Source organism: Piliocolobus tephrosceles, chromosome 2 (genome assembly GCF_002776525.5).
Source record: "Piliocolobus tephrosceles isolate RC106 chromosome 2, ASM277652v3, whole genome shotgun sequence".
NCBI classification, from domain to species: domain Eukaryota; kingdom Metazoa; phylum Chordata; class Mammalia; order Primates; family Cercopithecidae; genus Piliocolobus; species Piliocolobus tephrosceles.
Genome location: NC_045435.1, coordinates 6,301,498 through 6,315,201, shown reverse-complemented (window position 1 = coordinate 6,315,201; position 13,704 = coordinate 6,301,498). Strand labels below are relative to the sequence as shown.

The window sequence follows — 13,704 nt, the reverse complement described above, 5'->3', positions numbered from 1 at the left end:
AAGTGGTGCAAAATTGGGTCAGAGATATTACAGGAGAGTTTTAGAGCTTATATTTCCTGTGGCCAGCGCTTGTCCTGGCAGTAAGGATCTTCCCTGTAACAAGCCAGAGTCCTCCAAGGCACCAGACTCTTCTTACTACACAGGTACCAACAGGCTGGCAGGTTAGAGTTGGTGGAGTTTGACGAGAGATATTTTCTCTTTGTTGCCAACATCCTGTTTACCAGAAGTGTCACCACACCATTTTCCATAAGCTGTGAAACAAAATCCGTGAGGTCACTAACTTAGAAGGGAAAAAAGTTTTCTGGGTCTTTGTTTTCTTGGTTTTGTTTAATTTATACAAGGGCATACAAGTTGATTTTAGGATGTGGAATTGGTAGGGAGACTAGTTTGGATAAGAACTTTGAAAGGTTCCTTGTGGATCCCCATTTCTGGGCATCAAGATGTGGATGTACATTTCTTATAATTATTACATGCTGCATCTTTCAGCCTGGAGACCATGCAAAAACATGAGAGGCGACGACACACTAATTATTGGGAAGCATAATTACTGGTTGATGGACCCTGAGGCTGTGTGTAGCAAAATGAAAGGACAATCTTGCAGTAACACTTTCCCCTTGGAAGAGAAAGGGGTTTTGACTGTGATATATATTGGTATCTAGAAATGAACAGTAAAAGAGGAGCACTTGGCTACTTGATTATAAAAGAGTTATGAAGTACTGGATTTGGAAAAACCTGGATTTTATAGAACAGATAGAATGAAAGCCTAAACCTAGCATTGCGTACTTAGCCTCCTGAATTAACAGAGCCCAACTGAGACAAACCCCTGGCAACAGGAAATTCAAGGAAGAAAAAGTAAGCAACTTGGGCTAGGATGAGCTGACTCCTTTAAAGCAAAGGAGAGGCAGCCCCCATTACCAAATGCCATTTCTGCCTGGGGCTGTTGCAACACAGTGTTCCTGCCCTAGCATGGCACCTTACTGTTTTGATATCAACCTCATTGTATTTTCACCAACTTATTACTTGAAATGATAATATAGCCTGTCCATTTACTGTTTCCAGGCTGTGATATATTTTCCTAGTGGTTTGGTTTTAAAAATAAATAAGGTTTAATTTTCTGTCCCCACCCCCCCAAAAAATACATATATATATATTTATGTTAAATGACTGGATATAGGATAAGGAAAAAAGAGGAGTCAAAGACAATTCCCAAGTTAAAATTTGTAAGTGGTGTCAATCACTCAGATGGGGGGAATACAAAAACAGGTACAAGTTTGAGAAAAGATGAGGTTCTAATGAGATCACTTGGACACAGGAAGGGGAGCATCACACACCGGGGCCTATTGTGGGGAGGGGGAGGGGAGAGGGATAGCATTAGGAGATATACCTAATGTAAATGACAAGTTAATGGGTGCAGCACACCAACACGGAACATGTATACATATGTAACAAACCTGCACGTTATGCACATGTACCCTAGAACTTAATGTATAATAAATATATATATATATTTAAAAAAAAAAAAAAAAGATGAGGTTCTCACTTTACAACAAGTTGAGTTTAGGACACCTGGAGCTGAGGAAAGAGGTCTGGACTAGCTTCTAGTTTACCCACTAACTGAACAAAAAACAACAAATATTTAAAAACACAGCAAAAAACCAATTAAAATCTTACTGGGACTCTTTACTTCACATTATATTTAAATTTCATGAACACATAATCTATATGCTAAAAATTCCTAGTGGTAAAACTATTATTCTGAGAGAATGGATCACCACGCTGTTCTGATTGGAAAAAGGATAGACATAGGATGAGGACATGCATGAGTCTGTTGTCATTTGAAGAGAGTTTAAAACTTCCTTTCAAAAGAGTAAAAGATATTAGAAGGTCATTGCTTTAAGCAGCCCCTTTATTTACATCTGTCAGTACAGTAAGAGATTAGTTAACCTGTACTGGGGAGGAAATCTGCTAGAATATAGAATGAGAGCAAGCTGCTTCATAAATTACTGATGCTAAGCTGTCTGACTCTAAGATTTACAGTGTTTTAGAAAATTAAATGTATATCAGGTATAAGCTAACAAGAAATTTCTTCATTAAACTTAGCTTTTTATGATTTTTGCCTTTTTTAAAGAAGTATCCTCCCTAAAAATTAATGTATAATATGTTCAGATGTTTTGACAAGAATTCTACCTTTATTTTAAAAATAACTGTGTTGAAAGTTAGCAGTTTTTATCTGGGTCTTGGCTTCAAGCACTTACATACTGTCATTCAGATTACAGACCATATAACCAAAGTACTGTGTAGCTAATTATAGGTTATTCTAACTGAAAATAAAGTACCTTCCCCCCAAAACATTCATTTAATGGCTGAAACTGTAAATAGTAATATATAAAAGATATTGTTATAGATTCCTACAGCTAATTCCTAGTTTTCAGCCCCAAACTCCCATGTAATTCTTTCAAAAAATACAAAACAAAATTAGTTTTGTTACTTTACAAAATTAAACTGAATATTTACTATTAAAAACCCAGAGGCAATATTTTAACATCATCTCCGTTTTAAAAATTCATTTAAAATACAAGCTCACAAAAGTCAAAAGTGGTTAGGATCTAGATTAGATAAAATTTTGAAAGGATGTTAAAGATGAAGAAAATATAAATGCATATATACACGCACACATTTATATGCATATAATACATATACACACACATGTATATATATGTATCTTCATTTTAATCATAAAATAATCCCTAAAAAGATGTGTACATGAATCAAATTATAATAAAATAAGTTAAATGCACTAATGATACTTGTTTTTAAATATAATTCCATGTCAATCTGCTTAATGAAGTACAGAAACATCAGCTAACTTTGTAAATTAAGATAGTCAGCTTTAAGATTTGCTTTAGAGTGTGGTATGCCTATATATGCAAATCTTCTTTGAGGTCATTTCAACAATTTTATCATTAGGAGTACGGGATTCATATTATTTCAAATGTGGTAAGTTGAACAAAATCAATACTGAACAACATACCTTTCAGATAAATTAAGGCTTTGGTGAAGAGGTTCTAATTTTTGACATGTCTCTAGGCTGTCAACAGATGTCGAAGGCAATGAGTCTGATTGCACCTTGTTGGCATCACATAAATTAGCATCGTTTCTAGGTAGGGTCTTTCTGAATTTTCGTCCTAAATCCGTCCGTAGGACATTCGTCAACATAACTTTGAGTTGCCTGTTATACACATAAATAATTAGTATATATGGTACTACACATTGTAGAATACATGAATTCATCACAAACTAATATCTCCAGAAATTCTAAATTTCAGTTCTTCAAGAAACTGTAAATACCCTAAGAAAAAAGAAAAAATGCCCAACTATTATGAAAGATACCTTAAAAAGTAAAGTCTATTTCACTTAAGTTGAGATTTTCTTCAGAATTCTGTCAAGTATACTACAACTATCATTACACATGTACATCTGCTAGACTCCTGGCAATGCATTCATGTTTATTAACAATGTTAGTGGAAGGACAGTGTTCATTTGCAGATCTCATCACAGATGTAACCGCTGTTTGCTTTAAAAATGTGTTTTTGTTTTAGCATTTGTTGATTCAGAAAACATTATTAAAACTAAGGATGCACTACTGCATCATTTACATTCTTAAGCTTATAGAGTCTTAAGATACAGATTTAATTTTACCTTATTTCTAAAATAGGTCAACTTATAACATTTATCTTACTGTACCTATATCAATTTCAAAAAAAAAAAAAAGACTGATAAATGCAAGCAGTTCCAGCAACAGTTTTGCTCATCATGTTTTACCCATCTTCTCATTCAATACATTTTTATGCTGAATACTTGAATAACTATGTTTAGTTCTGGAATTCCAAAAACTATGGAACATAGTTTCTGCAGTGGTGTGAACAGGCTACAAGTGCACTTAAAACAATGTCAAGTGAGGAATGGCTGAAAGTACTGTGAAATGTTTAATCAGAAGAGTGTCTATTTTACTACCTATGAAACAGTTTTAGGCACTTTTTGTTTGTTTGCTTATCGAACACAAGAATATTAAGAAACAGCAATATGTTCATGTATTTTCAAGATAAAACAGGAACTCTCAAAACAAAAACACTTGTTCTCAGCAGCCACTTGAGTGTATATCCCCAGACCATCTAGCAGGAAGAGGGTAAAGTCTCCAGGGTACTTCCACAGAACATACTGAAAACTCCAAACATGTTGCACAAAAAAAAAGAAAAGAAAAAACACCAACATGGCACATGTATACATGTGTAACAAACCTGCACGTTGTGCACATGTACCCTAGAACTTAAAGTATAATTTAAAAAATAAATAAATAAATAAATAAAAGTTAAGCTATTAGTTTAAAAATTATTTTAAAATAAATGAGTGACATCTCTATGGATCAATAATAATTCATTCTACAAGCACTTACTGAACATCTTCCAGCAAAACAACTATGCTAGTATAATCTGGAGTTTCTACTACAAACAAAATAGTTGAGTTTTTGCCTTCATGGGGTGTGCATTACAGAGAAGAATAAACCAATTCACTATTTAATTAGAATTATAATATGTGCTATGAAGAAGAAATACAGATGTTGCATTTCTTCTGAGACAAGTTTCTGAGAATATGACCTTAAAGCTGAAGTCTCAAAGAAGGATAGGCACTATCCAAAGAAAACAAGTAAAAAATGGAGAAAGGTCCAAAAAACAGGACAAAATGAAAATGAGTAAAGCTTCTTCAAAGAAATTAAAGGACTTACCTGACTCATGTATTCAGAATAAAGAGGTAATGTGTCTAGGAATGGGCAGTTAGGCAGGACTTAGCAAACTATATTAAGGATCTGAGACTTTATGTCAACAGCAACAGAAATTAACTAGTCTTAATTAGGAAACAGTGAGATCAGAACTACATTTTTAAAATACCATTTTGATGTTTATGAAGAATAAAATGGAAGTACTAAGAATAACAGGTAATAAAAATTAATTTACGGAGATAATGATGACTTTATCAGAGGTAGTTTAGTAGAATGGTGGGAGCAGAAACCAGAATACAGCGGGATCAGTAAAGGGAAAGGAGCAAAGGAGAAATACGGTTATGAAAGTGGAAAATAAGACAAGACCTGAAAATAGACGTGAGAAGCAGGAAAGGGTTTTTAGTCAGTTATTGGTTGATTGGCTAGTTTAAGATAGGAAATATTTGCGTAAGTTTAAATGCTTATGGGAAGCACGTAAGGGTTGAAGACACAGAAGGCAGGATAATTAACACAGTAAGTTTCCTAAGAAATTGCATAAGTGCTAATATTTATTGAACATGTACTATATACCAGGCACTGTGCTAAGCATTTTACAATAATTTATTTCATTTAATCCTCACAACCACTCCATGAGGGGCTTAAAAATTATTCTTCTCATGCAGCTGAGGAGACCAAGATAGACCGATTAATATCTAAGCAAAACAAGTGAGTATTGAAAATGGGATCCAGAACCATACACTCTCAAATTTCTTGCCAGCCCTCTTAACTGCTTCACACCACACTGGTTTATGATAGGAGAAAAGGCATTCCTTTCACCCTTCCAAGAAGGAGAAGGAACCAAAACCTCTTACAAGTGATACGAAAGATAAAGGAACGTAGGTTTGAAAAAAGTTTTCAAATAATCATTGTAGAGAGGGGCAACACAAGCTTACTAAAGAAACCCAGTAAGGCTGTCTTAAAGTTAAGACATCCCTGTGAGATTAGCACATTTATAATGCCACAAATAACCTTTTTTTCCACAAACAGATAATTGAGTTCACAGATGATTATTAATTGCAAAGAGGAAAAGGTGTCTTTACAATGAACAGATCTGGCAGGTACCATCTTATGCAAGTGATCAAACACAGGACTACTAAGAGTGAAACAACCAGAAATTATGTATCCCCTGATATGTGCAATAAGAAGTACATGACATCAGGTATGAAATATTCCTGCCAAAAATGTAACCTGGCCCTAATCATAAGGGTAAGCCCAGAAAAATAATAAAAATATAGACTGTGAGGCATTCTACAGAACAACTGGTCTGGACTCCTCAAAACTCAATGTCATGGTTAAAAGGAAAAGGGCAGAGCAGGTGGGAACTCTTCTAGATTAAGAGACTAATGGGGTATAATAACCAAATACAACGCAGGAACCTGATTTTGATTCTATTAGGTAGGTACAAAAGTAACTGCGGTTTTCGCCAAATAGATTTAAAAGTAAATAAATAAAAGACATTTTGGGAACACTCAGGAAATTCTGATTGTAGATTTTATAGCAGATGATGATATGAAATTACTGTTAATTTTCTTGATAGTATATTATAATTGTTATGTAAGAGAATGTCATTGTTCTTAGGAAAACCAAGCTGAAGTATCTGAAGATAAAATACCATGATGCCTGCAACTTACTCTCAAATGGTTCCCCCCAAAATGTATGTATACGTGTATGTATACATGTACATGTGATACCCATCTATATACATGCATAAAAAGAGACCGAGAGATGGCAAATGTGCCAAAATGTTTAAAGACTATCAGTCTATTATTTATAAGTTTTACAACTGTACATTTTAAAATTCTAAATGACCAAACAGAAATGCAAACAAAACTTTAAGGAAATTTATTTTAAGGATAAAATGTAATTAAGTCTAATGGAAAAACTATATGACTTAGGTATTTGCTAAATTACTGGGGAAATTATTATCTCCATGGTAATTTTAATAATTTCAAATATGAGACTATTCAATGTTGGGAAAAAGTCATTTTTCTATTCACTCAGATCAAATAAGAATTTACGTTGGAAAACAACAAATCATTGGTAATTTTACTGATTATTCTAATAGTGAGTCTCTAAATGAGAAGGACAATTTGGCTTCTCCACAAAAATACTTATTTCATGTTTGACTTTCTTATAATTTGTCTGACTAAAAATATCCGGCAACAGAAGTCAGTAATCTTTTTCCCTCAAACTAATAAGGTGAAAAAATTCTAAACATCTACAACATATAAGTGTCATAAGATTTCTCTGTATACCAGAAGAGAAACTTAAGAGTAAAGAGCAACATTCAAACCAGGCAAAATAAAACCTAAATTTAGTATTTAGGGATATATACTTAGCTAACAATACTATCCAAGAAAAATAAGAAAGTAATTACTTTGAAAGTTAGGGGAGTGGTTATCGTTAAAGCAGGGGTCTCCGGCCCCCAGGCTGCCTTGTACCAGTCTGTGGCCTGTTAGGAACTGGGCCACACAGCAGGAGGTGAACAGTGGGTGAGCGAGCATTACCACCTGAGCTCTGCCTCCCGTCAGATCAGCAGCAGCATTAGATTCACATAGGAGCACGAACCCTATTTTGAACTTCACATGTAAGGGACCTAACTTGTGCACTCCTTATGAGAATCTAAAGCCTGATGATCTGAGGTGGAACAGTTTCATGCCTAAACCACGCCCCACAACATCCACCCACCTCCACTCTCAACCCCATCCATGGAAAAACTGTCTTCCATGAAACCAGTCCCTGGTGCCAAAAAAGGTTGGGGACTGCTGCTTTAAAGGGTTATCATTTTCAGGGATTGAGAACTTCTGAGGCAGTTTTCTGTTTTGTTCCTCAGTGGTGGTTAAAATCTACCTTGTTAAAAATACATTAAATTTAATGAATGATTCATTGAACCGTTTAACTTTCAGTCATTTTTTTGTTAGTTACATTATATTTCACAGTAAAAATGAAAAGTAAAAGGCAGCTAAACAGAGAACTCCATCTAACCCAACAATCTATATATTTAGGTAGGCTGGTTCCTGTTACTTGCCTAGGCTTTTTAGAACCATCCAATTATCTATTTACAAAATGTCCCTTGGAAAGCTCCAAACTATTATACTAACACTCACTTAATTTTTTTGAAGGGAAATAATCATTGATCCATATACTCAGATTCTTTAAAAAATAGCATTCCTAAAAAATAAGAAAAAATAAGAAATATACTGTATCTTTTCAGTTTTACATATGAGAAATTTTATAATTGTAGGAAGACCCAACATAATCACAGCAGAAAAAAATAACATTTTTTGTCTATTAATAAAAAAATACACTGATTTTCCAGAAAACCTCAATTTTTTAAAATTTTTCAACAAAAGTAGTTTATCAATGAATATATAAACATGACTTAATTATAAAGCTTGACCAAATAAATTCAGATATCAGAGAAAAGAATTCCCCCTCAGACTTGGAGTCCTATATTTTGATTCTAGAAAATAACTAACAATTGGGATGAAGGCATTGTTTTCATGTCTTTTGTCATAATTTTATTTAGAGTATTTCTTGTCTTTCAAAAAAAATGGAGAAAACATTTGGACACTTCACCAAAAAAGCGCACAAATGGCCAACATGCATACAAAAAGATGTTCAATATTATTAATCTTATCTTTCTGGTCTGTAAAAAAAAAAAGTTTTAAAAAAGAGGAAGGAGCAAAAGAAATTCAACAGATATTCTAGAGAAGATTTTTTAAAGTCCAATAAAGCACATGAAAAAATGTTCAACATCATCAGTCATCAAGGAAATGCAATTAAAACCACAAAGAGATACTACTACACCTCCATTAGAAAGGATGATGATAAAGAGGCTGACCATATAAGTGTTGGCAGGGGTGTGGAGAAAATGAAACCCTCCTACACGGCTACCGGTGGGAATGTAATACGGCACAATCACTTACAGCAGTCTGACAGTTTCTTACGAAGTTAAGAATGCACCTACCATATGACCTAGCAATCCAACTCCTAGGTATTGACCCAAAAGAAATGAAAACAGGCTCCCAACACAATGGCTGACTAGATGCAGCCAGGTGGAATAGCTACCACGAAGGGACCAAGACGATGGGTGCACTCCTAATAGATCTTCAGAGGGAAGGCACAGAGACTGGATGGAGGGAAGACACAGAAGCCAGGCTGAAGAGGGAGGAAGGTGAGAACTTTGCACAGGGCTACCATGTACCAGGACTCATTTATAGCCCCCAGTGACTCTGGGGGGCAACAGGTAAGTTGAACTGGCAAGGAGCAATCCACTCTCCTGAAGGGTCTCGGAATCCCAGCAGGAGGAGACCCCTCAACCACCACAGACACTTGAGTTGACAGGGAGAGCTGCTTAGAGAAGTGGTAGGAGCAGCACACCAGCTGATGTGGAGCCTAGAAGGTTTGGTGCAGGAGAGTCCGTAGCAGAGCATGGCCAGTGAAGGCCATCACCCTAGGCTCGACTTGCTCCCATAAGAGACCAGCCCTAGGGGAACTGTTGGACCTGAACTCTGCAGGGTTGTCTTGGCTACGAAACAAGGCCAGTCTGACCTGACCATCCTTGGTCTGTGGCCACTCCCAGGGCCGCAGTCTGGTGGAGTCTGCTTGCAGGGCAGCACTGGATGCCCTGGGGTCCTGTATCATAGCTCCTGCACTGGAGGACCTGCCTAACAGGGAGAGAGCTCCTGTGGGGTGGCCCCCAAAACCATGCACGAGCCTGCCACTCCCTCCACACACTGCAGCTTCCCCTGGGCCCATGGCAACCCCCGCCCCTCCACCCCGCACATTGCTTTGCTGATGTAGATGTGTGCAGCAAGGTTTTGCTTTCCTTGCCCCAGCAGCATGTGACTGTGCATGCACCCTGCCCTGCCACTGTGGGAGTGCAGTCCATCCCCCTCTCCCACTGACCACCATTGCAGTGCAAGCCATGGCGAGCACAGAGCCAGCCAACCTTGGCCCCAGAAGTACCTCACCCTTGCACCAACACTGCCAGGAAGTGAAGCCAGGCACAAAGAACAGCACACCTTCCCCCATCCTGAGCAACCATCCCTGCCTACAGCACACAGAGAAAGCACAAAGACCTGTACCCACCAGCACCACCACACCAGTGCCAACACCACCAACAGCACAACCACCCACACAGTCACCAGCAGGGATTCCTGCTACCCCACCAGCCACATTGCCTCTGCCACTGTGGTGAACACTCACATGAAGGCAGGCACCCTGGCCCCCACTAGCACCCTGCCAGAGCCAACGGACATGCACTGGGCCACACTGTGTGATACGGTTTGGCTGCGTCCCCACCCAAATCTCATCTTCCCATGTGTTGTGGGAGGGACCTAGCGGGAGTTCATTGAATCATAAGGGCAGTTTCCCCATACTGTTCTCATGGAAGTGAATACATCTCATGAGATCTAATGGTTTTATAAAGGGAAACCCCTTTCACTTGGTTTCCATTCCCTCTTGTCTACCACCATGTAAGACGTTCCTTTCACCTTCTGCCATAATTGTGAGTCCCCGCAAAGCCACATGGAACTGTGAGTCCATTAAACCTCTTTTTCTTTATAAAGTACTCAGTCAAGGGTATGGCTTTATCAGCAGTCTAAGAACACACTAATACACTGCCACTGCTGCTGGCACATGCAAATGAGGATACATCCAGCTGCCACTGCACTACGAAATGCTTTGGCTGACACCACCCATTGGTGAGTAATGACCAGCAGTCCAGGAGCACCTCAGCCCCCCAGAACAGTGGATTCCTAACCTTGAGGTACCAAAGAACAAAGTTGGGGTCTGATACAAGTCCCACAGAGTTGAAGCACACAGTCCAGGAGGAGTTGGGAGCTGAGTGGTGGTACCTTAAAATCTTCCAGAAACAAAGCCAGTTGGCTGACTCCACCTTATACCACAATCAAACCCTCAAGGTCATCAAATAAGATAAAAGAAAAAGACTCTACCCAAAGGTTAGCAAATTCAAAGACTGAAGGAACATGAGGCCACAAAGATGAGAAAGAACCAGCAAAAGAACACTGACAACTCAAAAAGCCCGAGTGCCTTCTTTCTTCCAAAGAACCAAACCATCTCTCCAGCAAGGGTTCTGAACTAGGCTGAGATGGCTGAAATGACAGAATAGAATTCAGAATATGCGTAGGAATGAAGATCATTGAGATGCAAGAGTATGTTGAAAACCAATCCAAGGAAGCTAAGAATCATAATAAAACAATGCAGGAGCTGACAGACAAAATAGTCAGTACACAAAGAAACCAATCAACCTGATACAGTTGAAAAATATACAAGAATTTCATAATGCAATCACAAGTATTAATAGCAGAATAGACCAAGTGGAGCAAAGAATCTCAGTGCCTGAAGACTGACTTTCTGACATAAGACAGAAATAAGACAGTCGGACAAAAATAGAGAAAAAAGAATGGAAAGAAACAAAACCTCTGAGAAATAAGGGATTATGTAAAGAGACTAAATCTACCACTCACTAGTGTACCTGAAAAAGATGGAGAGATGGTAACCAACATGGAAAACATATTTCTGAATATCGTCCATGAGAAATTCCCCAACCTAATCAGAGAGGCCAACATTCCCCAACCTATCATTAATGAGTTCTGTCACCCATGAGAACTTCCCCAACCTAGCTAGAGAGGCCTAGCAGAGAACCCAAGTAAGATATTTCACAAGAAGATCATCCCAAAGACACATAATCATAGGATTCTCCAAGGTCGAAATGAAAGAAAAAATGTTCCAGGCAGCTAAAAAGGTCAGGTCATCTACAAAGGGAAGCCCATCAGACTAACAGCAGACATCTCAGCAGAAACCACAAAAGCCAGAACAGATTAGGGAACAGTATTCAATGTTCTTAAAGAAAATAAATTCCAACTCAAAATTTGATATGCAGCCAAACTAAGCTTCATAAGTGAAGGAGAAATAAGATTTTTTTTTTGAGATAGTCTCACTCTGTCGCCCAGGCTGGAGTGCAGTGGCGCCATCTTGGCTCACTGCAACCTCTGCCTCCTGGGCTCAAGTGATTCTCCTGCCTCAGCCTCCTGAGTAGCTGGGATTACAGGCACCTGCCACCATGCCCAGCTAATTTTTTTTATTTTCAGTAGGGACAGGGTTTCACCATGTTGGCCAGGCTGATCTTGAACGCCAGACCTCAAGTGATCCTCCCACCTCAGCCTCCCAAAGTGCTGGGATTACAGGTGTGAGCCACGGCACCAGGCCTAATAAGACTCTTTTGAGACAAGCAAAAGCCGAGGAAAATGGTTACCATGCAACCTGCCTTGGAAGAGCTCCTGAAAGAAGCACTAAATATGGAAAGGAAACAATGTTACCAGCCACTAGGAAAACACACTGAAGTACACAAACCAGTGACACTATAAAACAACTACAGAAACAAGTCTGCATAATAACTAGCTAACAGCCCCAACTCATTCTGTGAGGCCAGTGTCATTCTGATACAAAAACTTGGCAGAGACAAAATGAAAAATGTAAGGCCAATATCCTTTATGAATATCAACGCAGAAGTCCTCAACAAAACACAGGCAAATCAAATCCATCAGCATATCAAAAAGCATATGAAAAAGCAGGCTTTATACCTGGGAATGAAAGGGTGGTTCAACATATGCAAATCAGAAATTTGAGGCCAGGTGCAGTTGCTCACACCTGTAGTCTTAGCACTTGGGGAGACCAAGGCAAGAGGACTGCCTGAGCTCAGGAGTTTGAGACTAGCCTGGGCAACATGGCAAAACCCCATCTCTACTAAAAATACAAAAAATTAACCGGGAGTGGTGGTACACACCTTCAACTACTCGGGAAGCTAAAGCACGAGAATTGCTTAAACCCAGGAGGTGGCGGTTGCAGCAATCCCAGATAGCACCACTGAATTCCAGGCTGGGTGACAGAGCAAGACTCTGTCTCCAAAAAAAAAAATTGATTCATCACATATACAGAACTAAAGACAAAAACCACATAATTACTTCAATACATGCAAAATTTAATTTCTGTGGAACCTGGCAAAATGCACCTCTGATTTCATTGAAGTACAATGCATCAGCACAGAATTTCTTTTTCTTTTTCTTTTCTTTTGAAGAAAAGAATATCAAATAAATTTTTTATTTATTATTATTGTACTTTAAGGTCTGGGGTACATGTGCACAACATGCAGGTTCGTTACACAGGTATACATGTGCCATGGTGGTTTGCTGCACTCATGCACTCGTCATTTACATTAGGTATTTCTCCTAACGCTATCCCTCCCCCGTCCCCACCCCACAACAGGTCCTAGTATGTGATGTTCCCTGCCCTATGTCCATGTGTTCTCATTGTTTGACTCCCACTAATGGGTAAGAATATGCAGTGTTTGGTTTTCTCTTCCTGTGTTACTTTTGTGAGAATGATGGTTTCCAGTTTCATCCATGTTCTGGCAAAGGACATGAAATCATCCTTTTTTATGGCTACATAGTATTGCATGGTGTATATGTGCCACATTTTCTTTATCCAGTCTATCATTGATGGGCATTTGGGTTGGTTCCAAGTCTTTGCTATTGTGAATAGTGCTGCAATAAACATACATGTGCATGTGTCTTTATAGTAGAATGATTTATAACCCTTTGAGCATATACCTAGTAATGGGATTGCTAGGTCAAATGGTATTTCTAGTTCTACATCCTTAAGGAGTCACCACACTGTTTCCACAGTGGTTGAACTAATTTACACTCCCACCAACAGTGTAAAAGTGTTCCTATTTCTCCACATCCTCTCCAGCATCTGTTGTTTCCTGACTTTTTAATGATCGACATTCTAACTGGCGTGAGATGGTATCTCATTGTGGTTTTAATTTGCATTTCTCAAATGACCAGTGATGATGAGCATTT

General features: G+C 38.3%; 1 protein-coding gene across 6 annotated transcripts in view; it reads right to left on the bottom strand.

Annotated features, from left to right (window-relative positions):
* SENP7 (SUMO specific peptidase 7) overlaps positions 1 to 13,704 on the bottom strand; it is a 206,919-nt gene that overhangs the window by 98,104 nt on the left and 95,111 nt on the right. For 4 of the 6 annotated variants that reach the window (XM_023212207.2, XM_023212222.2, XM_023212233.2 and 1 more), the window contains one exon: positions 3,032 to 3,229. The exons of the other annotated variants lie outside the window; for them this stretch is intronic. In XM_023212207.2, coding sequence (XP_023067975.1) covers positions 3,032 to 3,229 — 198 coding nt within the window. The remainder of the gene's footprint in view (positions 1 to 3,031; positions 3,230 to 13,704) is intronic. 6 annotated transcript variants of the gene reach the window in all.